The 24,455-nt window shown below is 39.0% G+C and overlaps 1 protein-coding gene across 1 annotated transcript in view; it reads left to right on the top strand.

Annotated features, from left to right (window-relative positions):
- The window catches only part of GOLIM4 (golgi integral membrane protein 4), a 64,954-nt gene extending 41,137 nt beyond the window's left edge, over nt 1-23,817 (top strand). The window contains exons 4-16 of the mRNA XM_024195599.3: nt 484-537; nt 2,279-2,429; nt 3,987-4,069; nt 4,693-4,776; nt 8,217-8,393; nt 9,828-10,172; nt 11,863-12,086; nt 13,402-13,481; nt 13,995-14,113; nt 15,138-15,305; nt 16,082-16,150; nt 19,637-19,717; nt 21,791-23,817. Coding sequence (XP_024051367.1) covers nt 484-537; nt 2,279-2,429; nt 3,987-4,069; nt 4,693-4,776; nt 8,217-8,393; nt 9,828-10,172; nt 11,863-12,086; nt 13,402-13,481; nt 13,995-14,113; nt 15,138-15,305; nt 16,082-16,150; nt 19,637-19,717; nt 21,791-21,949 — 1,794 coding nt within the window. The 3' untranslated portion in view covers nt 21,950-23,817. The remainder of the gene's footprint in view (nt 1-483; nt 538-2,278; nt 2,430-3,986; nt 4,070-4,692; nt 4,777-8,216; nt 8,394-9,827; nt 10,173-11,862; nt 12,087-13,401; nt 13,482-13,994; nt 14,114-15,137; nt 15,306-16,081; nt 16,151-19,636; nt 19,718-21,790) is intronic.
- The last annotated feature ends 638 nt before the right edge of the window (nt 23,818-24,455 follow it).

Below are 24,455 nucleotides of genomic sequence, written 5' to 3'. Positions count from 1 at the left end.
GATAAGAAGGTATCATAAATCCTGTTGCTCCTGTCCTTTTCTTATTGGACAGAGCCAGAGTCTCGTAACCAGGTTTTTTGATTGGCAAGTTTAAATCCCCAAGAAAGTTTGGTTTGTGCAGTAGCTGCCAGGAGGCAAGTTGAGACTGTCATTGGAAATATATTTGAGGTCTGTAAAGAACTCTTTGTAATGATAGTAAGTGAAAGCATGTTGCTGTTTATTTTGGGTCTAAAGTGGGAAGAAAAGAGTCGGAGGAATAATAGTGTAATTAAAAATACGTTACTACTGCACCTATTGCAGAATTGCTATACCTGAAATATTTCAGAACCAAAAAGAGACCAGGTCAGGTAGGCTCCATGCTGAATTATAAGTGCTAGTTTATAGCTTCTGTATAATATTCTTTACAAAGAATAGGAACATGAAAGTGCATCAGGATATGAGATTCTGCTGTCCCTAATTAACATTAATATTTTCATTTCTCAGCAAGATTCAAATAGCAGATATAGCACATTGAATGTACAACACCAGATGTTGAAGGTAGGTACCAGAGAGATTCTCTTTTGGGGGGTAGCAATATGGGAAATAAATGTACTAGTTTTTCTTGGCCCATCTCTAAGAGTCAATATATTGTTTCAAAAAGATATTTTCCTTTCATGAATGTACTTTAAGGATAAACTGATTGCATCATGTATTGAATAGCTATGTTTTCTGGTGAGTTACATAATTATTTGAGGGGGATATTGCCATGCATGCCACTAGGTAAAATTGGAAAGATTTTGCATATTACAAATTGTACTCAGTATCCAAAGTAATAAATACTTTAACATAAATTCTGGAAATAGTTTCAAGAATTTTTATAGTTGGGATCCTGCAATCAAATAACTACTCCTTTTGCCATTGTTTTGGGTCAAATGGAATCACTTCAATGCAGATATTATGCACAGGTCCATTGAAAAAGATGGACTTTTGTGCATTATTCAGTTATGCTTGTTGCAAATATAATATGTAGTGGGGAACATGTACATTAAAATATGCAATGGCAAGTAATTCTGTGTACACAATTAATAGCCCTTCTTAAATGGTAGCTAGCTCTGCTTCCGTATATTTTAGTATTAGAAGAATATCTTGTAATTTAATAATTATAGCCTTCTGGTGTTCAGTTATTTTTCATCTTAGATGCAGTTATATGCATAGCAAAAGATTCCTGGAAGGAAAAAAAAAAAGATGCCTACAAAAAATTAAATGGCATATTTAGCTAGTGAAAGTGGGGTTATTTGTAGGATTGCAATTTCAATAGCTAGCCAAAGTTGTGTGGGTTTTTTTAAGTTCTTACTTGGAAAAGAAAGAAAACACAATGCAGGTTAGTTTTAAACTTGTACTTCATGACATGACCCTTTAAGGTTACTACATCAAAAGAACTAGAATCATTGTCACAGACTCTTATGCTTTAGGGTGGGATTTTTCAAAAAGTGCTCCGCATTGACCTAACTCTGCTCCATTGAAATCAGTTAAACTCACCCTGACATCAGTAAGGACAGAGTATTAGTGTTTTTGAAAATCCCATGCTTGAGGGAAATTTTCAGAAGTGCCTAAAGGATTTAGGAACACGGTCCCATTGCTAATCATCATGGGAATTGTGCTCCTAAATCCTTCCAGCACTTTTGAAGTCTTTCCAGCTCCAATGGTTTCCTGGTTACTCTCGATGCATATTTATGAGAAACTTTATTAACCATTATAGATTTAAGGGTTCCCCTGGATTTACAGCAATATCTCTGCTATTGCAAGTCTTTTTAATGGAAACTGTTAGTCCAGTGCAGCACCACTGAAGTCAACGGAACCATTGACCTCAGAGGAGCTGGATCATGTATCTGAAGAAACCTTTGGGAGTATGCTGTAAAGAGTTTTCTGAGGTTTCCAATAGCGGTAATATTCCATATTGGCTGTAGAAGCAGCAGACAAGTCATTGACAATATTAACTTCTAATATTGCTGTGGATCCAGATTATTAATGGTGAGATTCTGCCTCTGAGAAGGTGTATTCAGCAGCTCTCAGAGGGATATAACAGCTGCCAAGGGGGATGGTAAGTCCCTGGAACAGGGAGCTACAGAGGCACAGAGGCAATTTTGTGTTGAGTAGGAACTGTAGTGTACAAGCTTTGAATAATAAACTTCTTGTTATGAATGCTTGCTATTCATCTGATTTAACAAATTGCCAAAGATGATAATAGCCAGATATGCAGGTGCAGAACTCCTTCCAGTGTTCAATTTGGCATTTGCAGAGTCAACATGAAGAACTAAAGAAACAGCATGCAGACCTCGAGGAGGAACACCGAAAACAAGGAGAAGACTTTAGAAGAACATTCAGCGATCACAAGCAGAAATCTGTACAAATACAAGAAGAGAAAGAGCAGGAACTCTCCAAGCTAAAGGGTATATGCAGCCTGACTCAGTCATGCTACACAGCTTAAAACTCTTCACCTGCCACTGCTTTTTAAACGTAGAAATCAATACTGGTGTGTGTGACTGAGAGTGGAGTTGGGCATGCGTGTAAATGCGCACTCACACACAGTGAGCATAACAGGTCATCATTCATGCTCACTCAGCATTTGCTCCTTTACCAGTCAGTTTACATGTTCTTGCTACTGAGTTTTGCCATTCATATCTCTGGGCTTCTCAATCCTGTATTTCTGGGACCTTTTGAGAGACTTCCAACTAGCGTATGTTTTGCTTTTTTGACTCTATCTTGATTACAGATAGGGCAGGAATCCTGGCCCTGAAACATTTCAAATGTTGGGGGCTGGATTCAAATGCCCAGCTCTGAACCTCCCTCCACATTCAAAACTGGGAAAATTGGGCCTGATTTTGGATCTCTTTCTTAAACAACCAACATCTGATGAAAACACAGTTGCTAGTTCTGTTGTCAGTTTAACTATGAGCCCTTGGTGAAGTGACGTCACATTCTTTACCTCATTTTCCCTGTCTGTAAAATATTATAATATTTTTCTCTAAAATAAGGATATTTATCTACCTCACAAGGATGATGTGAGAACTAATTAGTTAGTATGTAAAGTACTTTGAAGCATAACTTATTTTTCTCTAAGTGTCCCATTTCGTGTCAGGAGGATCTTAGAATATAAATGGCATAGAACAAAAGGTTGGACTCATATTCTTCCTAAAGTAGCGGGCTATTGCCACACCCTCCCATGCCCCACCAACACACTCACCAGCTTTGAAGCTGCCTAAGAGATGGGAGAAAGATCCCAGCTTCCTAGCTCCTGAGGTGGCTCAAAGCAAATCAGAGGTGCCAACCCATACAGAACCCTGAAGCAGAAGGCTGGATTTGGCATGCTGCTGCTTTCCTTCTTAGTGGTAGCATCCACTCCTCTTCTACCACACTTTCCAGTTCCATCCCACACTTCCATCCCTTTTGAGTTCTGGTCACTGCTTCTAATTAAACTGCTGAGTCTTAGGGGAGAAAATTTCCAGACTCCAAATACAGCCTGGAGAGAGGTGATGGCTAGGGGGTTATTACTCTGTTAGAGTCCGAGCATAGCATCCAGGATCCTGGCTGAAGCTTCTGCTGTTTGCAGTCCCCCCTCCTAAATATAGGACATACCACTAGACCCTGCTCTCAGCCAGGAAATGAGAGTATGGTCATACACAAATACATTTAATCTAGGAACTGATGAATTGGATTTAATGAACTTGACCTTGAAAGTTTAAGGGTGTGTTTTTGTATAGGGATGAGAGCAACACATTAATGTCAACACAAGCTCCTTTGATCTCTGTGCACTGATCTCATGTATTTTACCACTGCAGTTATGTGGTATTTTATGCAATTTATATAATAATCCTTATTTTGTACATCATCTTGAATTAGGCTTTAATAGTATTTAGGAGCAAATACTTTAAAACTTGTGATATTAAAATTACGAAAGCATAAATCTGAATGAGTTCAGTCTTTGCATTCTGTTTTGTTTTTAATAGAATCTCTGTATAATTTGCGAGAGGAGAATAGACAGCTGAGAAAAGCACACCAAGATATTCATACCCAGCTACAAGATGTCAAGGTTGGTTTCTGTTCCCTAGAAATAGACCCTCCTCCTAGTGTATGTGAAATGCTTTGCCATTATTTCAACAACTTGGAGGTAGGTTATGATGGAAATGTTTAACTTTTCTGAAAAACATGACTAAAATATATTACTTATTTCTTGCCAACTATACTTTAGCTATTCTACAATGCTAAAAGAATGATGGTGAATACAAAGATGGGATCAGAGGAAGAATAAAATGATCCAGCATGGTTTTGAAATGGCCCTGTATATAAGATTGGTGGGCTTTTAAAATTCTGTTTTGTTTTATTTGCAAAAGGAAAGGTTTCTTAATAAACGGTCATTTGTCTTTTGGTAAATAATGTTAATATTGAAGTGTATTCCATTTCAGGTTCTATCTCTCCACATCTGCTCCAACTTTCAACTGTGGTTACAAAACTCTGGCTTTAAATTTGGTGTTTGCTGCTACCACTCTGATATTGAACTCCATATTAAACACGCATTAAAAAAATCAAAGTGCGTGTTATTCCCAGTTAGGATTTTTAAGTTTGAAAGGTCTGTGGGGATATATTTCAATTTAAGGTTAACCTGGTGCAATCCAGAACGATATGAAACACGTAACATTCTTCTTTTTTGTGTAGCAACAGCATAAGAATTTACTCTCCCAACATGACCAGCTTGTAGTGACATTGGAAGACCACAAGAGTGCACTAGCTGCTGCACAGGTCAGAAAGGAAAACAGAATATCAGATCTCCTTTTTATGAGATCTGTTTAATCTTCCTGGAACTTTTTTATCTTACCTCAACTGACTGTAATCTTATGCATGCAGCTTTTTGCATGGGAATCTGCAGTTAACACCTTGCTACACACTCAGGGGAAAATGCATGCCTTGAAAGTGCTGCTGCTAAATTTGAAATTATAGCAAATTAAATAATTGTTTTGGTCTTTGACAGCTCCATTATAGGTCCAACTGAGCATATGAATTACTGATAAGAGTGGTATCTTTCCAAGTATGATAGACTGCAGAAGGCTTTCCTTTCTTTCTCTTTCTCCTATAGAACTTTGGTTAACTCAAGGTGTCAGGGCTCTGACACTTGAGAACACATCACATTTAAAGAACTGGTTCACTTAAAAAGCCAATGTGGTCTAGCTTTGTGTATGCTAGCATAACAAAGCAGGTGGAGTGTAAAGGACTAGCTGGTGCAGTAGAGAGAGTGTGCATGGAGGAACATAGAACACCACATGGGCTTTGGAGACACTAAAAAGGAGGAGCATTAACAAGTTTAAAAAAATTGTATATACAAGATAAAGAGCTAGTACCTTGATAGCAAATTACACAGCCAGCCAGCTATTCCAGTAGTAGCCACATGTCCCAATAGTGAGGTATAGGTCTGCTGCTTATCTTGGGAAAACTATTACCAAAAGATCAAGGAGGATAATGATGAAAAGCAAAGTTCTGGGGGAAGCTAGGATGGTAGTGCCTACCTTTAGATTAGTATGGCAAGAGAGTGGATCAGGAAGGAAAACAGGAATCTAGTGTATGTAAAAAAAATACTATAAAAATCTTTGGAATCTTGAGTGGGAGCTACAGGATTGAGTGTTCCTTCCTAAATTCTGTTTGCTGTTGAAGGTAGGTTATATACTAATGGACAGGCCAGTGTTTTGATGTTCTTCCATAATTGGATTTCATAGACTGAAAAAAGTAAAGACATGTCATTTCAGATAGCAATATGTGCTGGAAGCCAATTTTTCAAAGTAGCAGGCAATAATCTTTCTTCCACTATCGGCTAAAGTCCAGGGGTCTGTTTGCTAAACTCTTCAAAAATAGGTCTCCTGTAATCCCACCTAGGGCCTAAGCCAAAGTCTACTGAAGCCAATAGGAAACTTTTCATTGATTACGCTGGGCTATGGTTCGTCCCCTTAAACACAAAACCTACACTTGCTTTTCTTTAGACTTTATCTGTCCACATACATAATGTTACACTCATCTTATTAAACAGCGTACTCATACATCTTGTGAATTCTCTGAAATCAACAGGCGATACTTAACACAGTTTGCATTGCTTTTCTTGCAAACCTGCTGAAGAAAGGATTCACAGCAGTACTACTCAGACAAACCATTCAAAAAGGCACCCTATCATTGTTGGACATATGGTAGATATTTAAAAGGATGGATAATGTCAGCAGTCAACACTACACTAATATTTGTGACTTGAATCTTTAAAGTACCACCACTTATGTGGATTTCTATAGCTCAAAGAGCCAGAAACGTTAATATATATTATAAACTCTATTTTCATGCCAATATTAATTCCCTTTAGGCTAAGACCTTGGCTGACAACTTTTAGCCTGGAATGATTTGTGGAGTGTAGTGGAGTATAGCATCAACCTTTGAGTCCTGAATTGGAGGAACGGAGAACACTGTTAAGAATATCCTGTATATAGTAATCTCTCTATATGGCCAGTAAGGGGAAAGGAAATTTAGATTCAAGGATAACCTTTTATGTTTAAGACCCTTAATTCCAGTTTTATCTAGGGACTGTAGTTAACATTGTCTTTAATCTTTTCTGTAAAATGCATAGTCAGAGACTCCCATGAATCAAGCAGAGGAGGGGGACACAGAGAAAGTGAGACCTCCCTCCAGAAAAGCCAGACTTGTAATTACTTCACATTCTGCTTTGCTTTTAGGCCTGTCCATTTTAATCAATGCCATAGTGTTTTGAAGATGCTTTGAGGTGCGTCTAACTTTGGACCTATCATCACATACTGCATCATGTCAATCTGTAGCACTGTGGATTTTGTTTTGTATCAATATTATACATTGATATGATATGATGCATCATGTTTGTCTGATGTACTATTGATTGTTATGATATTATATTGAGTACACCAAGGGACCTACACAGTCACTGGGAGTGTACTGTAGCCAATTGCTAAACCTTCATTTGGATTTATTTATTTTTTTAAATCACCAAAAAAAATGTTGGCGTTTTTACCAAAATAATAACTTGAAGCATTTCATTTTATTTACTCCCAATCAGTAGTTCCTCACAAGAGTAACAGAGAATCTGATGCCTTTAGAACCCACTCTTTGCCCTCCAACAAGAAAGAGTGCTTTGAGCGATTTTTAAGAGTTGTTTAAAGCTGAGTGATTGCGTGGCAAGTTTTAGCTCCAAATAGTGTTAAATGTTTTCCCACAGAGTTATAAACCTTAACACAAGGAGAGGGGAAGTGGAACAGGAGAAGGTGGAGGGGTTATATGTAAATGGTAAGCTGCAGTGCTAGGCACTACCTTTCGTGTATTTGATAGATGTAATTGGTTATGAAAGATGCCCCTTCTGAAAATACCCTGCTTTCTGAGTTGAATGGTTTTTTCTTGTACACCTGCTTTATGGGGAAGTGGCTTGTGAAAAGTTTCCCAATCCTGCCTGAACGTCCAGCATGGGTAGCTTGCTGAAAGTGAACAGATCTTCCATTGGCCTGAAAAACATCAGTGCAGTTGCAAAGAAGTGGATCCCTGACATCTTACTTACTGAAGGGATGTTTAGCAGCTCTAAATTTATCTTTTCCCTTCCCACTCACTCCCTTCCACCAGTGGAAGCGTTGTTACTTTATTTGTTGTTTTCCATTAAAGTTGCTCCAGCTTGATTGATCTTTTTTCTCCCATAATATTTTCTCTTGACTCTTGTCTATTCGTAATAATTATCTAAAGGTTGAAGATAGCTGAGAATTTTTAATCACTTGTGACTTTTTTTTTTTTAAACTTGATTACTGTTTCTAAAAAGAATTGCATCTCTTGCTACTGAGCAGATGAGAAACAATCCATGGCACTCTGTTTCTTTCATTTTAAAGTGTGCAAAGAAAATTTAATCATTCCCTTCAGCTCTTCTTCTGCCTGGCATGAAAAACTAATCGCCATCTCTGTACTGTAGGGATTTTCCTGCGTGGTTTGTATTTGCATGTTCACTGTGATTGATGAATATGTATTAAATCACGGCTATCTAATGCATGGAAGCAACCAGTCTTAAAATCTTGATGTTTGATCTGCTGTGCATGTTGAGTGATTCTGTGTACCCATTTTGCCAACAAACTCACTCCGGAGTGAGTGTGTATTTTAATAACACGCTTGTCTGGTGTAGTACAATGGGTATATTTCAATTTTAGTCCCAGGTAGAAGAATATAAACAACTGAAGGACACACTCAACAAAATGCCAAGTTTTCGACAACCTGAAAAGTTAGAGCAGCCAAATGTTCCACAGGAAGCGGCAGCGGCAGGAGCAACACCTCCAAATAGTGACCTCCCACCGCATGAGACAAATGCAGCTGAAGAGCAAAAAGAGGTGAAAATCATTGACTGCTGCAGCAATTTTTTTCCCTGATGATTTTCAACAAGGGGTTGATGAAATTTTTTGGACAAAAGTCTTTTTTGGATGAAAAATGCAGATTCAATTAGTGTTGAATTTGCCCGATTGTTTTGGTTGAAACACAAATTCTGAAGAAAACTGAATGTACCTTTTCAATATTTTACAATTCAAACATTTTTAGCTACATGAAAAGAAAAGTGCAGGTTCACATGTAAAATCTGGGGGTGAGCTCTTATTTGACATGTGTCTCTGCAAGTTGAGAATAAATATTTCTGAATCAAAACAAATAGGCTCGGAGGAATTAGATTTATATATCAGTAATATGAACATCAAAATTTACAGATAAGCAACATTTTTCTTTGCCTGAGAACTTGATTTAAACATATTTACTTTTGACATATTTTGACGTATGATGTTAACAATTTGTGTTTTAACTGTTCTACAGCTTTAACTTCTTGAACCTCAGCATCTACTGTCATTAAATAATTGTGTGAAACCCCACATTTTGTGCAAATGTGAAAATTTAATAAATATTGATAAAAATTGAAAAAAATGCTTTAAAATAAGCATCAATATTATCCATTACCATGATAAAAAATAAAAATTGAATTCTGCTAAGCCTAAAAATAAAACACTTTTTTTTTAAACTGGAAGATAAATATTTTGGGCTTCATTTTAGATTAAAAGTGGGTTGTTATTTTATGTTATTGTCATTTTTTAGTTGCATAGATCCAAGGAATAGATTTTGATACCCATGTTCACATTGAGTAGTGCCTTACTCCAGAAGTAAGCCCATCAGTTCTAGTTATTGAGTGAAATTCTACTCAGCACGAGTAAGTGTATTAGAATCTGGGCCTTAATTTTTATTGTAGAACACAGCTGATTTATGCCACCTTTACTCATGTGGAGTAATATTTTACTCCACAAGTTATCACTGACTTCAATAAGACTCTATTTTTAGAATAATGTGCTGATCATTATGTTCAAGGTTGGAAATCTCACCCTTAGCATTTTCTAGAACATAACCAAATCTGAGTATAAATTATGAGTCAGATATTCAGCAACTACTACTTTTTGCAGGCACAATTTTGTGCCCTAAATAAATTGTATCCTCTTGTGCCAACAATTAATGCGGATGCTCATATTAATAAAGATGACTCTGTTTACACATACAAATAGGTAGACAGATGTCTAGCTGCTACTTCAGATCACGTTGAGGTCTACATGAAAGAGGCCTTGAGTGATTATCAGACCTAATCGCTGATGATAATAAACAGGTGGACATTTTCTTTTATGAACATTATAAAATATTAAGCCTTTATGGAAGTCATGCAAATGTTTTATAGTGTCATGAACTCTAGACGTAGACATCTCTGAAATATCATGGAATTAATATATCATTTTACACAGGTACCCCAGAATAAGGAGAAGCCACAGGAAAGGGAAGAAATAAATTCCAAGAGAAGAGAAGATGGAGATGAACCTTTACATTTGAGCAGAAAAGCAAATGAGGGTCACCCTCACAAGGAACTGAATATTCAGGAGCAACAAGAAGCAGGAGAAGATGAAGAGCAACACATGGACCAAGTTGAAGAGGAACACAAAAAAGAACTCGAGGAAGAGGAAATGGAGCAGGCAGGGCAACCTGAGAACTTGGTGGAAGAACAGGATCAAGCACCAGAAGAACATGACTGGAAAGAACGGGAACATAAAGAGGAAGCAGCCAACATGCTGGGTGAACGCATTCACTCAGAGGTGCAAGATTCTCTTCTCAACAACAGTCACCCTTTCTGGCACCTGTCAACTGCTGGCCCTGCTTTGCACCTGCAATTAGTTGCAGATGTAATTAGTATCATTTGGATTTGCAGGCAGTTGAGGAGTAAGGCAACATTTAAAACACAGCACTTAAATGCCTGGGACTCTAAGCATATGCTTAAAGTTAAGCACATGATAAAGTGCTTTCTGAATTGGGTGTAAATGTCTAAATGACATTAATTCCACTTGCAAATAACTGCAGGTGCAAAAGGGAAGCCACATTGAGTCCAGTCTAAAGCTTGGGGGTTGTGGGAGGGGAGGTTTGTGTTTGAGTTTGGGGGGAGGGGGGATTTTCTTTACAATATTAGATTTGGAGTGTCATCTGTCATAGCAAATGCAATTACATTTCCCTTTCAGTTATTGGTATAACTTTAGTAAACACTCTTCATTCAAGTGTTTGCTAATATTTTCACAAAGCATTTTAGCTGTAAGATGAACATGCCTAGAGGAGCAAAGGGAATTTAATGAATAGTAAAGGCAAGGCATATTCTGTGGAGCTTTAAATAGAAACAATAAGACCTGGAAATACATTCTGGGTCAGGTCTCAAGCAGAACAATTTATTTGTTGGTCTCATCCAAGCCCCGTATGCATTTATCCATCTAACAAAACACTCACAGAATTCAAGCCTGATGGAAAAACGTTGGCTGAGGTGCTCTGGACTGGAATGGTAGGTAGGGATATAGCAGGCTATGAGGCTATGATTTGGCTGCAATGGCAGAAGATTGCGCAATACCTGCCTCTATTGTGCCTGGTTGCAAACAATGTTTAGTCTCTCATTTAAGACCCAGTCAAGCTCTCATTCAAGTCAAGAATAAAACCACCATTGAATTCTAATTTTGTCAGTAATCTCTATATTCTTCCATGGCTATCATTTTTTAGTAATGTACCAAAAAACAAAAACATAACCCACAATTCGGTGATGCTTTCAAGCTGTGTCATTTACCCAACTGTGCTTGAGTAGGTCAGCACAGTTTGCATTTAGTTCAGATATTACACAGGATGTATTTGGAGTGTGGGTTGGAGGACATGTACTATATGTTGGTATGTATTGGAGATAGCCATAGGATAAACTGCATTTATCACAAACCTCTGATTCTTTCACCTGCACTCTGACCACATGATCAGCCCTACCTCCCATGCTCCTTCAGACAGCCTCAGACAGCCAATAGTAGCAATATTTTTTTAACTTTCTAAAATATGTCAAGTGCCTGTCAACATGGGATCTTAGTACTGTGGCAGTGTCAGATTTATGGTGCTAAAAACTATACCACAGCCTCAGGTATTCTAATTCCCCTTTAAAAAAAAGGGGGGGGGGGCAGCTGTGATTATAATGGGAGCATTTAATGTGTAATTTCAAGTAAGATGATGAAAGCTTCAAGAGTGAAGTTTGACTCTATGATCACAAAACAGCTATTTATACATTGTTCTCCATCTTATCCATTGCCTGCATAATTCTCCCCCCTCCTCCCAACCTCTACTTTTCTGGCATTAGTGGTTTTAGCACGTCCATTGCTGGTAATATGCGTTCTACCAGGAAAATCATTCTGATAGTGAAGGGAAATAGGTACCCAAGAAGGCAGGTTCAGAAGTGTATATATTCAAACATGTTTCTTTCACTTCTTGACACAGAGTGTAACAAAAAGATACAAACTGGCCTATGAAGAACAGTTGGAACAACAGCATCTGGCCGCCCGAAGAGCTGAAGAAGCCAGACAGCTCAGGGAACATCAGGAATCTCTACACCAGCAGAGGCTGAGAGGGCAGTTATTACGGCAGCAGCAGCTTCAAGAAAAAGAGCTTGCACTACGGAGACAGGCTGAACGAGGAGAAGAGCAGTACAAAAACCAGCTAAGGTTAACAACTTCCCTTACATGTATGCTGCGGTCTGCACTCTGGGTTTCATGGGGTATGTCTGCACTTCGGTGTAAATTGTACCTCGAGGAGACATACCCTGCTAGCTGTCATCACACTAGTGCACTAAAAATAGAGCTGTTGAGGTTGGAGCTGCAAGAGGGGCTAGCTGCCCCGAGTACATGCCTAGTATCTTGGACGTTTATACATATTTTCCCAGTACAGTTATGTGTATCTGGTTGTTTTGTGCTACCTGGTTGTTATTCCGTACCCCAGAGGTGGCTACACGTCAGCAGTGCTGTACATAGACAATTTCAGTTTTTGAAATGTGTTAGGATCTTTTCGGATGAAAAGCACCCCATAAATAGACGATATTTTAAAATAATGTCATGAGAACTTGATGCTCGTGAAAGTGAAGGGCTAATATCACTTGCTCCGTGTAGCCAATAGCATGAGTTAAGGATGAACTTTTAGCATTAACTTTTTGGATTTTATTAAAAAAAAAAAAATTGGTTTGATTCATATCCGTGATGTTGAAACATTTTTGTGGCCTATTAAAATAAAGAACCTTTGAGTGTACATCAGGCTCCTGTAAACGTAGCTTACAGTCTATGTACTGTAGATTATCTTCTCTCTCTCCCCGTCGCCCCCTTTCAGTCTCCCATTTAATAACGGTCTTCAGTTAATACTCTTTCTGCTCTCCTGCTTAGATAATTTCAAAGCCAATAATGGCCTTCACTTATTTTTTGAAGCTCAAACCTATATAATGATCTTTAGAGAAATATTTTCTGAAACACACAGTAAGAGGGAAATATTGACATGAGTAACATTAAAAAAAAAAAAAAAAAAGCTTTATTACCAGGAAGTGAATTAGTACTGTCCAAATCCCCAATTCTAGAGGGAGTGTCACATAAGCAAACTCCTTGCCAGATCAAAGCCTAAATTGCTCAGGTACATGTGTATCACTTCTTTGCTTTGGGACCATTATTTAACAGCTTTTTGAATACTAGACTCTTTGATTTCATTTCTTAGCACCCTACATTTTCAAAACACTGTACAGACACTAACTTGTGTCCTTATAACAGCCCTACGAATAAGCCAATACTACCCACCATTTCTGTAGATAGGAAAACAGATGCAAAGGCTAGTAAGGTATCCTACACAAAATTGTCGTGTTCCATAATGTATATTTCCTTTTAAAAATGCTAATGGAAAAACTTAGCTAACAGGAAAGTAAACCTAGGAATCCTTAAAAAAAAAAACAGCCAGAACTGTCTCTGTGAAACTGAAACTGTATTTTTGCATATAATTTTTTAGCCAGCAGGCTCATTATGACAATATGGACCATGATATTGTACAAGGAGAAGAGGGGCAAGGCATCCACGAAGAGGATGGAGGTGAGATTGAATTCTCTTTCCCCCCATTTGAACTGTCTTCAGTGTCAGATTGTCTCATCCATTCAGAAATAAATATAGCTGCTTTGGATTCCAATAAGAGCACTGTATGTTTTTTACAATTAAAATCAGTGACTATGTTTCATTAAAAGAACAGGAGTACTTGTGATGGCTGTATTGCCTAAGATATGGGTGCAGTTATGATTATATACAAACGAGAAGGACGGCCTTGTGGTGAAGGCACTAGACTGGATCTCAGGAGATTTGGTTTCAGTTGTTGGCTCTCCCATAGACTTCTGGTGTAACTTCAGGCAAATCACTTAATCTTTCTGTATCTCAGTTTCCCATCTGTAAAATGAAGCTAAATCTTTTGTCTGTCTTGTCTATTTATATCACAAGCTCTTCAGGGCAGGGACTACTACGCGTATGCACAGCACCTACCACAATGGGGCCTTTTTCTCAGTTGGGGACTCCAGGAGCGACTGTAATACTCATTCTAATCATTAATTTTGTCAGTGTATGAAAGGGACAATCAGCACCAAGATGAAGCTGAAGACGTAGAAGACCAAATTAATGCAAATGAGCAGCAAGAACCAGAGCATCAAATAGAGAACCAGCAGGCAGACGAGCCAGCGGTAAGACAAATCTGGCTGTTGAAATAAGATCTTGGATACAATTTAAACTCTTTATTTTATTTTATTTGTTTTGTTAGAAATGAGCAGGGTCATCATTGTTGAAGGCATTCTGTCTTTCAACACACCCCAGATCTGTGCTTCTGGTATAACCCTGCATGAGGATTTTGACACTGTTGAAACTTAAACTGGGAACACTCGGATACAAAAGCAGTAAACAAGCATTTCATCAGCTGTCCATCACAATAGATGCCACCTTGGAGGAAGGAGAATCCAATTCTACATAAATACCTCATTATATTTTGTTCAGTTTTGTGGTGTATACAGGATCTTGCATACATGCATTTTTATTTAGAATACTAGATTGTGTGGCAAATATTTGAAGAGAAGAATATATATTAGCCCAAAGATGTTACTGGTGCCTTGGTAGCTGCAGTATTAAATCTATGGGATAATACTGAATAATAAGCATGGAAAAACAGCATTTATTGAATAGCAAAGGTTGAGGAGCTATCAGGCCTTTTCTCCCTTAAGTAACTGATACAAATGTGGCTCAGGTCAATATATCACAACCTAGGGTAACATGGAGAGCAACTTTTGTGAGCTATGTGGAGTCAGGCCTGATCAGAGTTTGACACTTAACTATTCTGACTTGTCTTTGTTGTCCTGACTGAGCTGTACTTTATCAGGTGTTATCACCTGCTGTATTATCAATAACTGAAAGCTTTGCAGTATCTTATGTGGAATGAGTTGGTAGCCTCAGTCTAGTTCCTAGTAGACAGATGTGCACATCCCAGCTGTATCCTTATTCAGAGCTGACATACTTATTTCCAGTGCTGTAAATCTGGCACTTTTCATAATCACTAAGGTTTTGATTCAATGCCCACTGAAGCCAATAGAAAAACTCCTATTGGCTTCAACGGGCACTGGATCAGCCCTGAGGTAACTATTACTATAATAATTTTCCAGTGAAATGGAATTGCTGAGACTAATGTACTTATACAATACACCCTTCTAAAAATTACAGAAGGCAGCTGTGGAAGATGTGAACCCAGCTGATGATCCTAACAATCAGGGAGAGGATGAGTTTGAAGAAGCTGAACAAGAGAGAGAAGAGAATCTGCCAGATGAGAATGAGCAGCACAAACAAAATAACCAGAAGCAGGAGAATCCTGAGATGGAGGAACATTTAGTGGTGAGCAGATAAAAGGAAGCATCTGTAGAACATGTGCCATTGTGTGTACATATTAACAGCTATGTTGAGAATGGCGGTTCTAAAGATGCTGTACGAGGAAGGACAGTAACAAACATTCAGACACTGACCTTTGGTTTTGTTTTAATTGGGCAGTTTTTATACTATATACAGTACACGCAGGTAAAATTACAGAACTGCTTCTTGTGATATCTTGACCTTGTCTCTAATCCCATCACCCCCATCCCCGCTGACAGGCTCAGTGCCCTGTTTTGCTACCATTCCCATGTCACCTTGTGCACTGCTCCCTGCGTGAACAACTTCCCATTATAATTCTCCAAGGCACTGCCCTGTCTTCACTCATATCCCTCATAAAGAATTTTACTTCCTCCATGATTCCCACAAGCAAGGTTTCCCAATAAACAGCCTGGTCCGTTTTTTCTTCTGTGTGTACCATTGCATCCTGCCTATTGTATTTGCCATTAGACTGTGAACTTCGTATGACAGGGACTGTATTTTTTGTCTGTATGCTGTGTGTAGTCTGATTTGTGTTGTGCAATGATTTCCTTATAATCAGTCCACTGTCTTTTTTTAATTTGACTTGGTGTAAAGGATGTAACCAGTCTAATATTAATGATATTCAACAAATTAAAAATTTGCTACACTATCATTCTGGAATATAGGATATTTTAGTTGCAGTGCAAGGAGTTCTAACCATCTGGATTACTAAAATTAAGAGACGTACATGGTAGAACTACGTTTCCATTCTGTTTTTGCAGATGGCAGGAAATCCTGACCAGCAAGAAGATAATGTGGATGAACAGTACCAAGAAGAGGGAGAAGAAGAGGTAATAAAAAGAGTGTAGAGTATATGTGGAACTCAGGTAGCATAACAGATCTCAATTCACTTTGGTGAACATCAGTCAGTTTTATAAAAATATCATTTTTCCCTTAGTAGCTTTTGGGAAGATGGGAAGTAATCATCACTTCTCCCTTGGCCATTGATGTAATACTTCAATCGTAATTTTTTTCTTTTGAGTACTTATGCTGATGTATGGCAGTCCATTAATTTTCTATGTCGTTTTTAGCATTAATTATGCAGTTACTGAAAGGATTAAGCTGATCACAACTCAGGAAAAAAAACACAAACCTCTAGCCCTCCAAGTGTCACTGAAAGCCTCATTGATACTTCATGCTTTAATCACATACCTCTGTTTCATGCAAGCAGTTTTCCCAGTTAACTACCGACTCCTTAGCTCAGACTAATTTATCCGTGGTTCATTTAAGTAGTTTGAGCTATTTAAGCTCCCAATATGCATGCAACTGAATAGCCAAGAAGCTGTCAGTACATTGCTTTCACACTGAGAAAACAATGGAAACAACTTTGTTTTTCCTCTTTAGAATTTTGAGTTGCATGCTAATCATGCATGCCTATATGCTGCTCTGCAGCTCTTCAACACTTAACTAATAATGGCTATTTCCTGCTTTACCTGTAGTAGTGTACTACAAAGCAGTAGATATGATTGCTCAATGCTCACTTATGAAATTCTGCTACTTTTTGTTTAGATTAAATGGTATGTATTTAACATTTGCCAGTTTCTTAAAATATGTTGAAGTCAACCCAGGTCATTAAGTTGCCTCCGGCAGTTATTCAGTGTTTTATATGAAATGATTTGGTGTCCATAAAAGAGATAACTGGTACCCTTATTAGTTAATGGAGATATCCTATCTCCTAGAGCTAGAAGGAATCTTGAAAGGTCATCGATTCCAGCCCCCTGCCTTCACTAGCAGGACCAAGTACTGATTTTGCCCTAGATTCCTAAGTGGCCCCCTCAAGGATTGAACTCACAACCCTGGGTTTAGCAGGCCAATGCTCAAACCACTGAGCTATCCCTCCCCCCTGGCAGTATTTACAGAGTAGTTGAGAATCAAATGCGTATGGAAAATGAGCTACTCTCCCCAGAGGCAGATTACAGTTTGATGGGGCCCTGGGCCAGAACAAGTCACCCCTTACACCTGAAGTCCCTCTGTTCCCCACCTCCCTGCGCTCCTGCTGGGGAGCAGGGTCAGGGTACAGGGGGCTTGCCCCGCTCCAGCCAGCACTCCTGCCGGGGAGCAGGGTCGGGGCACAGGGACGCCCAATTGGCCGGGGGACCCTGGGCACGGGCCCAGTTGGCTCAGTGGCTAATCCGCCACTGACTCTCCCATTCCTAGCAAAAGTCTTTCCAGCAAATGGATCCAAGTATATCACCAGAGCACAGTGAGGAACTTTACACTGCTGCTCCTTACAAATTTTCCTATAGACAATAAGAAAACATTTCAGTACTGGCGAGCCACTGGAATAACCAGTTTTTGTAAAAAAAATAATGGGCTGGATTCTAATTTTCACCATTCTTTATGCGACTCTAGCAGTGTAAAGGGGCCATAAATCAGTAGTAAATTATATTTTCATCCAATGTAAGACCTATTTATGTAGCTAGAGTAGTGTAAAAGGACCTTAGTGTGAATGTGAATTGGGTCCAAGCTTTTTCACTGTGCCCAAGCAGTCAGAAACTTAGTTACATTGAAAAAAAATTAAAATATAATCTTTAGGTTTCCTGCAACTAGAGTATCCAGTTAAAAATCACATCACTTGATCCTACAGCTATTCCATGAACTGACCTCCCATAAAAGGCAATAGGAATCTTGCTGGCAAGGCTAGGGCAAAATAAACCTGCAGAGCTGTGCAAGGAGACTGACATATAGAATCATAGAATATCAGGGTTGGAAGGGACCTCAGGAGGTCATCTAGTCCAACCCCCTGCTCAAAGCAGGACCAACACCAACTAAATCATCCCAGCCAAGGCTTTGTCAAGCCAGGCCTTAACAACCTCTAAGGATGGAGATTCCACCACCTCCCTAGGTAACTCATTCCAGTCCTTCACCACCCTCCTAGTGAAATAGTGTTTCCTAATATCCAACCTAGACCTTCCCCACTGCAATTTGAGATCATTGCTCTTTGTTCTGTCATCTGCCACCACTGAGAACAGCCTAGCTCCATCCTCTTTGGAACCCTCCTTCAGGTAGTTGAAGGCTGCTATCAAATCCCCCCTCACTCTTCTCTTCTGCAGACTAAACAAGCCCAGTTCTCTCAGCCTCTCCTCATAAGTCATGTGCTCCAGCCCCCTGAGCATTTTTGTTGCCTCTGCTGGACTCTCTCCAATCTGTCCACATCCTTTCTGTAGTGGGGGGGTCCAAAACTGGACGCAATACTCCAGATGTGGCCTCACTAGTGCTGAATAAAGGGGAATAATCACTTCCTTCGATCTTCTGGCAATGCTCCTACTAATGCAACCCAATATGCCGTTAGCCTTTTTGGCAACAAGGGCACACTGCTGACTCATATCCAGCTTCTCATCCACTGTAATCCCCAGATCCTTTTCTGCAGAACTGCTTCTTAGCCAGTCTGTTCCCAGCCTGTAGCAGTGCATGGGATTCTTCCGACCTAAGTGCAGGACTCTGCACTTGTCCTTGTTGAACCTCATCAGATTTCTTTTGGCCCAATCCTCCACTTTGTCTAGGTCACTCTGGACCCTATCAGTCTCAGGGTCACTACACATACTAGTGAGAGAATATTAAAAAGATTAAGGAAGAAATTGGTCTTTTGTATACACACAACTAAATGTCAGTATGACAGGTCAAGCCTGAAATCTAATTATAGGAGCCTCCTGATGAGATTGATTTAATCAAAATCACTGTACAGACTTAATACAGTAGTTTTAATTTTGAAGGAGAGGGACAAACTTGATAAAGCAATCTCAGTTCCGATCTGTGCAGTGTGTGCATGTGTGTTGGCTTGTAGTGGGGAGCACTGTATGACCATTGTACTTTAAATTCAGACATTTCTTTTCAGAGCAGGTGAACAATGTGCTGGTGATGTTTTTTTAAACAGGGTTTTTGTTTTGTTTTGCATTTTGATACTACAGTAGAACCTCAGAGTTACGAGCTGACCAGTCAACCCCACACCTCATTTGGAACTGGAAGTACGCAATCAGGCAGCAGCAGAGACAAAAAAGCAAATACAGTACAGTACTGTGTTGAACGTCAACTACTAAAAAAAAAAATGGAGGGAAAGCAGCATTTTTCTTCTGCATAGTGAAGTTTCAAAGCTGTATTAAGTCAATGTTCAGTTGTAAACTTTTGAAAGAACAACCATAATGTTTTTGTTCAGAGTTACGAATCTATCAGAGTTATGTTCGTAATTCTGAGGTTCTACTGTAGAAGGATTATATTTGCCACATGCTAATTTTAAAGGAAACCAGAACTTTGCAGAGCTGTATGTTTGTGCCTTTTAGGTCCAAGAAGATTTGACTGAAGAGAAGAAAAAGGAACTGGAACACAATGCTGAAGAGCCATATGGTGAAAATGATGAAAATGTAGGTACAGTATAATAGTAGGTTTAGTTGTCTTTAACAAAGCTACAGTCATGGTAGACATTACACAATAAAGGCTGTAGCTCACTTTTAAGCATAAATTAACTTTCAAACTCTACCTCAACTTCCTCCTGCCCTACTTCACTTCCTGTTCCTCCCAAAAATCCTCTCAACCTAGAGAGCCCCCAGCTCTAGCATCTAGAATTCCTTCGTCAACTCTTCCAGCTTCACATGAGAATCACCCCTTTTTCCATCTACCATTACCTATTTAATTGCATCTCTAAATTTGCTCCCCACCCTCCCGCACGCACATCCAGGCTGCAAATTCTGTGCTGTGCCTCCAAGACACACAGCCCAGAAACTCTCCCTGAATCCGTATTGTGTTGTGTAATGTGCTATTCTGTCATGTATGAGGATTATAGAATTCTGTAACTATTCCATTATAACCACATTTAATAATGTAACTCACTAAAGGTATGATCCTGCTACTGTGAAATCAATGGGACTTTTGACATTAACTTCAACAGGATCAGACTGTAAAGGATGAAACTTTCATCCCCACTACAGCCTCTGTGGCATAATACAGGGCTCTAAAACCCACAGAGCTAGATAGGGGACAGTCCCCCTGCCACAGGAATTGTATAGGACAGCTGCAGCCTGCCTTATGTAGGCCACTTGCAAGCCTCAACATTGTGGATGGGGTTATGGGCAGGCCTATAGCTCCACCGAGATTTTGGGTTATGACGCATCAGCTTCCAGAGCATCCCAGAATTCAGAGGCTTAAAGCCACCTTTGCCCTCACTTCCTCAGAACTATAAGTTCTGGCCTGCACCAGAATTTTACCCCAACCCAGCCAGGTGTTTTGGGATACGCTATAACCACCAAACAATATATATTTTTAAAAGATTTATGGGTAAATGTATTTGTGATGTTCCCCTGGTGTTATCTGGACCGGTGATCTACTAGGTCACTCCAATCCTTGACTCTGGGAGCCAGCCTTACCCTGCTCTGCTGTGAGAACCCCCACTCCTGGGCTGTTCACGCACAGCCTCTGGCATGTAAGCTGCTCCTTGGATTGTGCAACCGAATGACACTAGCCAATATCTCCAGTCCCAGACACAACCCTAGGAACCTCCGTCTTGCAGTGTCCAGTAATGCCTGCTGGACGCAGCAAGCTTATATGAGTTTGTCATTTTAACAAAGAAATTGATATGTACCAGGCTTGTTATCCCAAGGGGAGTCTCTGTCACGCGTCAAACCAAACTCACTGCTTCAGGTAGAATAAACAAACAGATTTATTAACCACAAAGATAGATTTTAAGTGAATAAAAGTCAAAGCATCACAAGTCAGATTTGGTCAAATGAAATAAAAGCAAAACACATTCTAAGCTGATCTTAACACTTTCAATGCCCTTACAAATGTAGATGCTTCTCACCACAGGCTGGCTGGTTGCTCTTCAGCCAGGCTCTCCTCTTTGATCAGCGCTTCAGTCACTTGATGTGGTGTCTGTAGATGTAGGTGGAAGAGAGAGGGAGAGCATGGCAAACGTGTCTCCCTTTTATCATGTCCTTTCTTCCCTCTTGGCTTTGCCCTGCCCTTCAGAGTCAGGTGAGCATTACCTCATCACAGTTCCAAACTGGCCAAAGGAAGGGGGGGTGAGTCACTCAGGAGTCCAACAGATTCTTTTGTTGCTGCCTAGGCCAGCATCCTTTGTTCCTGTGAGACTGGGCTGGGTTTGTCCCATACATGCCCTGATGAGGTGTGAACTGCTTCTCTGCTCTTGGAGAGTTTTTGCCTGGGCTTGCTTTAAGCCATGAGGATACATTTCCAGCCTCATAACTATATACATGAAATTATAACTTATAACATTACTATAACAATTACTATAACATCACTACAACAACCATGCTCAGTGCATCATGAGCCTTCCGAAGACATTCAACATGACAAACTTTGCATTGGATACTACACAATCATTTTACAAGGATGAACATGTGGGTGCTGGGTGTTCCCCTGAGGTACAGAGCATCACAGTACTTTCACTGAATCCTTCCATTTTTGTTTTATCTTTTCAGGCTGATGAAAAAAACAATGAAGCTGCAGACCGTGAGCAAGGAGATCATGAAGACAACAACCAAAAAGAAGGTCATGAAGAAAATTATGAGGAGGAAGAGGAAGATGAGGAGGAAGGTGGCGCCATTGCAGCAAAAGCCCATAGAAGAGGGGAAATGTAACTCTGTTGTTTTAGGGGTTATGTTCAACAAAAGATTCTTGCTTGAAACGAACTTTTTTCTAAGGATATTTAATTACAATAATTCAAAGTTTGCCTTTTATGTTTTTTACTTTTCTATTAGATGCTTTCATATATATATGTGAATACACTATTTTGATATTCTAGATTAGCATCTCTTTTATATTAAGGCAACACAAAGACAGACAATGGAATAGGTCTCATTCTTGTCATAATTCTGGTAATGTTTTAAAAGAGCATTTTGGGTATAAATTTAAACTTTCCTATTGTCCAAGTTTGGAAAGAGCATTCGATCTACACTGTAACGTATATGCGAAGTGATCTCGTGCCTAAAACTACTCAACCTTAGTCACTCAATTTGCCTTCAGTGATTCATGGGTGAGTAAGGGCTAGCTGAATTACACACTGAAGCCCCAATCCTGAAATGCTTATGTGCTTAACTTTTAGGCCACAATGAGTAGTCTCATTGGCTTTAATGGGACTATTTGCATGCTTAAAGATAAACATGGGCATATGTGTTTGCAGGATCAGGTCTCAGCGTGTAGATGCAGTGCAACTTTAAAACATGCAAGCTATAAAAGCTTTAAGAATACGGTGCTGTTAATAGCTGTTAAGGTTAACAGCTGTTTATGTACAATTATTATAAACTTAATTTTAATGTGTATCAAGGTGCTTCAGTTACAAAAATCACAGCAGATAATAAAAGATGGTCTGCGGGTAAAGTACGTGTAGAATGTATTATGTAAAGAACTACTCAGACAATCATAGATGCAAAATCAAAATAGTCCCATCAGTTGAAAATATACTCTGCACAAGAATAATGAAGGTTTACAGGAAGAATAACTGGGTGATACTCAAACTAGTTCATAAAATGTTTATCTGGCCCACTATCATCAAAACATTTTAATTATCATTTGTGTGTAAGGCCCGTTGAACACGCATTTTGGAGAGTAAAAGGGCTTAAGGCATTTTAAGTGAGTTAATAGGACTGGTACAAGATATCCCCTTCTGAATTTAGGCCCCTACATTTCTTGCGGCGGTCATCCAGAGGGATGTCTATATATATTGTTGTGCTCAGCTGGTGAATAGCAAACCAGTGACAACACTTCTGTAAGCACACCGCAGTGTGTTTTACTTCCCTTTAGCACTGCATGCCAAAATGTTAACCTACTGGGCCTCTGGTAAGTTAGTAGTAAGTATACCAAGTCCTACAATTAATGTAACTGAGGTGCATGAAAATATACAATATTTGTACTGTTACACACCTTTACTGTTTAAATTAAAGGGGTTAGGCCTAACGGCTATAATCTAACCATTGTGGTACTCTTGAATTAACCCCTGGAGAATGGAGATCTGGATTTCCTAGGCTATGTCCCATTGCTGGAAATGAGGCATACCATCGCTACAAGCGTGAAGGTGTTAATATATAAAGGAAAGTGTGTTTCTTTCTCTTTAATTTTTTTTGAATGATACATAAGTAATATTTTTTTAGTTTAACTTTTTAAGATGATTGTAATTTAATTCAATTTCTACTAACTCAATTATACTTTTTTAAAGATGGTTTTACTATTTCTAATTTTTTTTTAAAGTGCCCTATATATTTCTTACATTTCATAGGAATATTTTGGTCAACGTGTATTTTGGATTTTCTGGTTACCATATTTACATTATGTATAAAAATGCCTGTTTATGTAATTCTGTAAAATGTATAATATGTACATAATCTTCAGAATACAATTATTTTGATAAATTGGTCTGTTGTTTTTTTAATGTCACTGTTGCAGAACTTAATTATTTGAGGCATAATAAAAACTTGCCTGCAGTCAATAAAGCTAGAATGTGGGTTACCAATCTTTTTGCAGTGTGACATTTTATTGTTGTTGTTCTACATGTCCATTCTTACCTTATTTGAATGTGTTCATGGGGTGAGGGTGGAGAGAGGACTGCAGCATTGTACAGCAGGGGTGGGATTTTCAAAAGCACTGCATGATGGCTTTATTCAGTTTCCAGGGAAGTCAGTGGTAAAATTCCCATTGATCTCAATCAGAGCAGAGTTTGGCTAATGTTTTGAGCTGTTCAGAAATTCCACTGTAATTGTCCAAAGTATTATAATACATTGACTGATTTAACTGTTTGTAGCTGGCAGGGCCAGATTGCGGCATAAACTAATTAAACTACATCTTAGGGCCTCGCAATATGAGGGGCCTCTAATAAAGAAAAAACGGACTCCATTTCAAATAAAGGAGATATGGGAAAAATTAGATTCTCTGTAAATACAGACATTTTTGATCAATTATGATAAAAATATACACATCTGGCTACACACATATCCTTACCTACCCTTGCCCTTCATTAATTGTTCATTATTGACAGGCAGGAGGCCAGTGCTGAGAAAAAAATGATAATTGCACTTGTAAAATTATTATTTCTATGAGTAAGTGTACTATCAGTCTCCTAAGGCTGTGTCTTGTTGGCCAGCTGCTACTGGT

The sequence above is a fragment of the Terrapene carolina genome, unplaced genomic scaffold, assembly GCF_002925995.2.
Source record: "Terrapene carolina triunguis isolate 2854851 unplaced genomic scaffold, T_m_triunguis-2.0 Scaffold88, whole genome shotgun sequence".
NCBI classification, from domain to species: Eukaryota; Metazoa; Chordata; order Testudines; family Emydidae; genus Terrapene; species Terrapene triunguis.
This window is presented reverse-complemented; position numbering and strand designations above follow the sequence as displayed.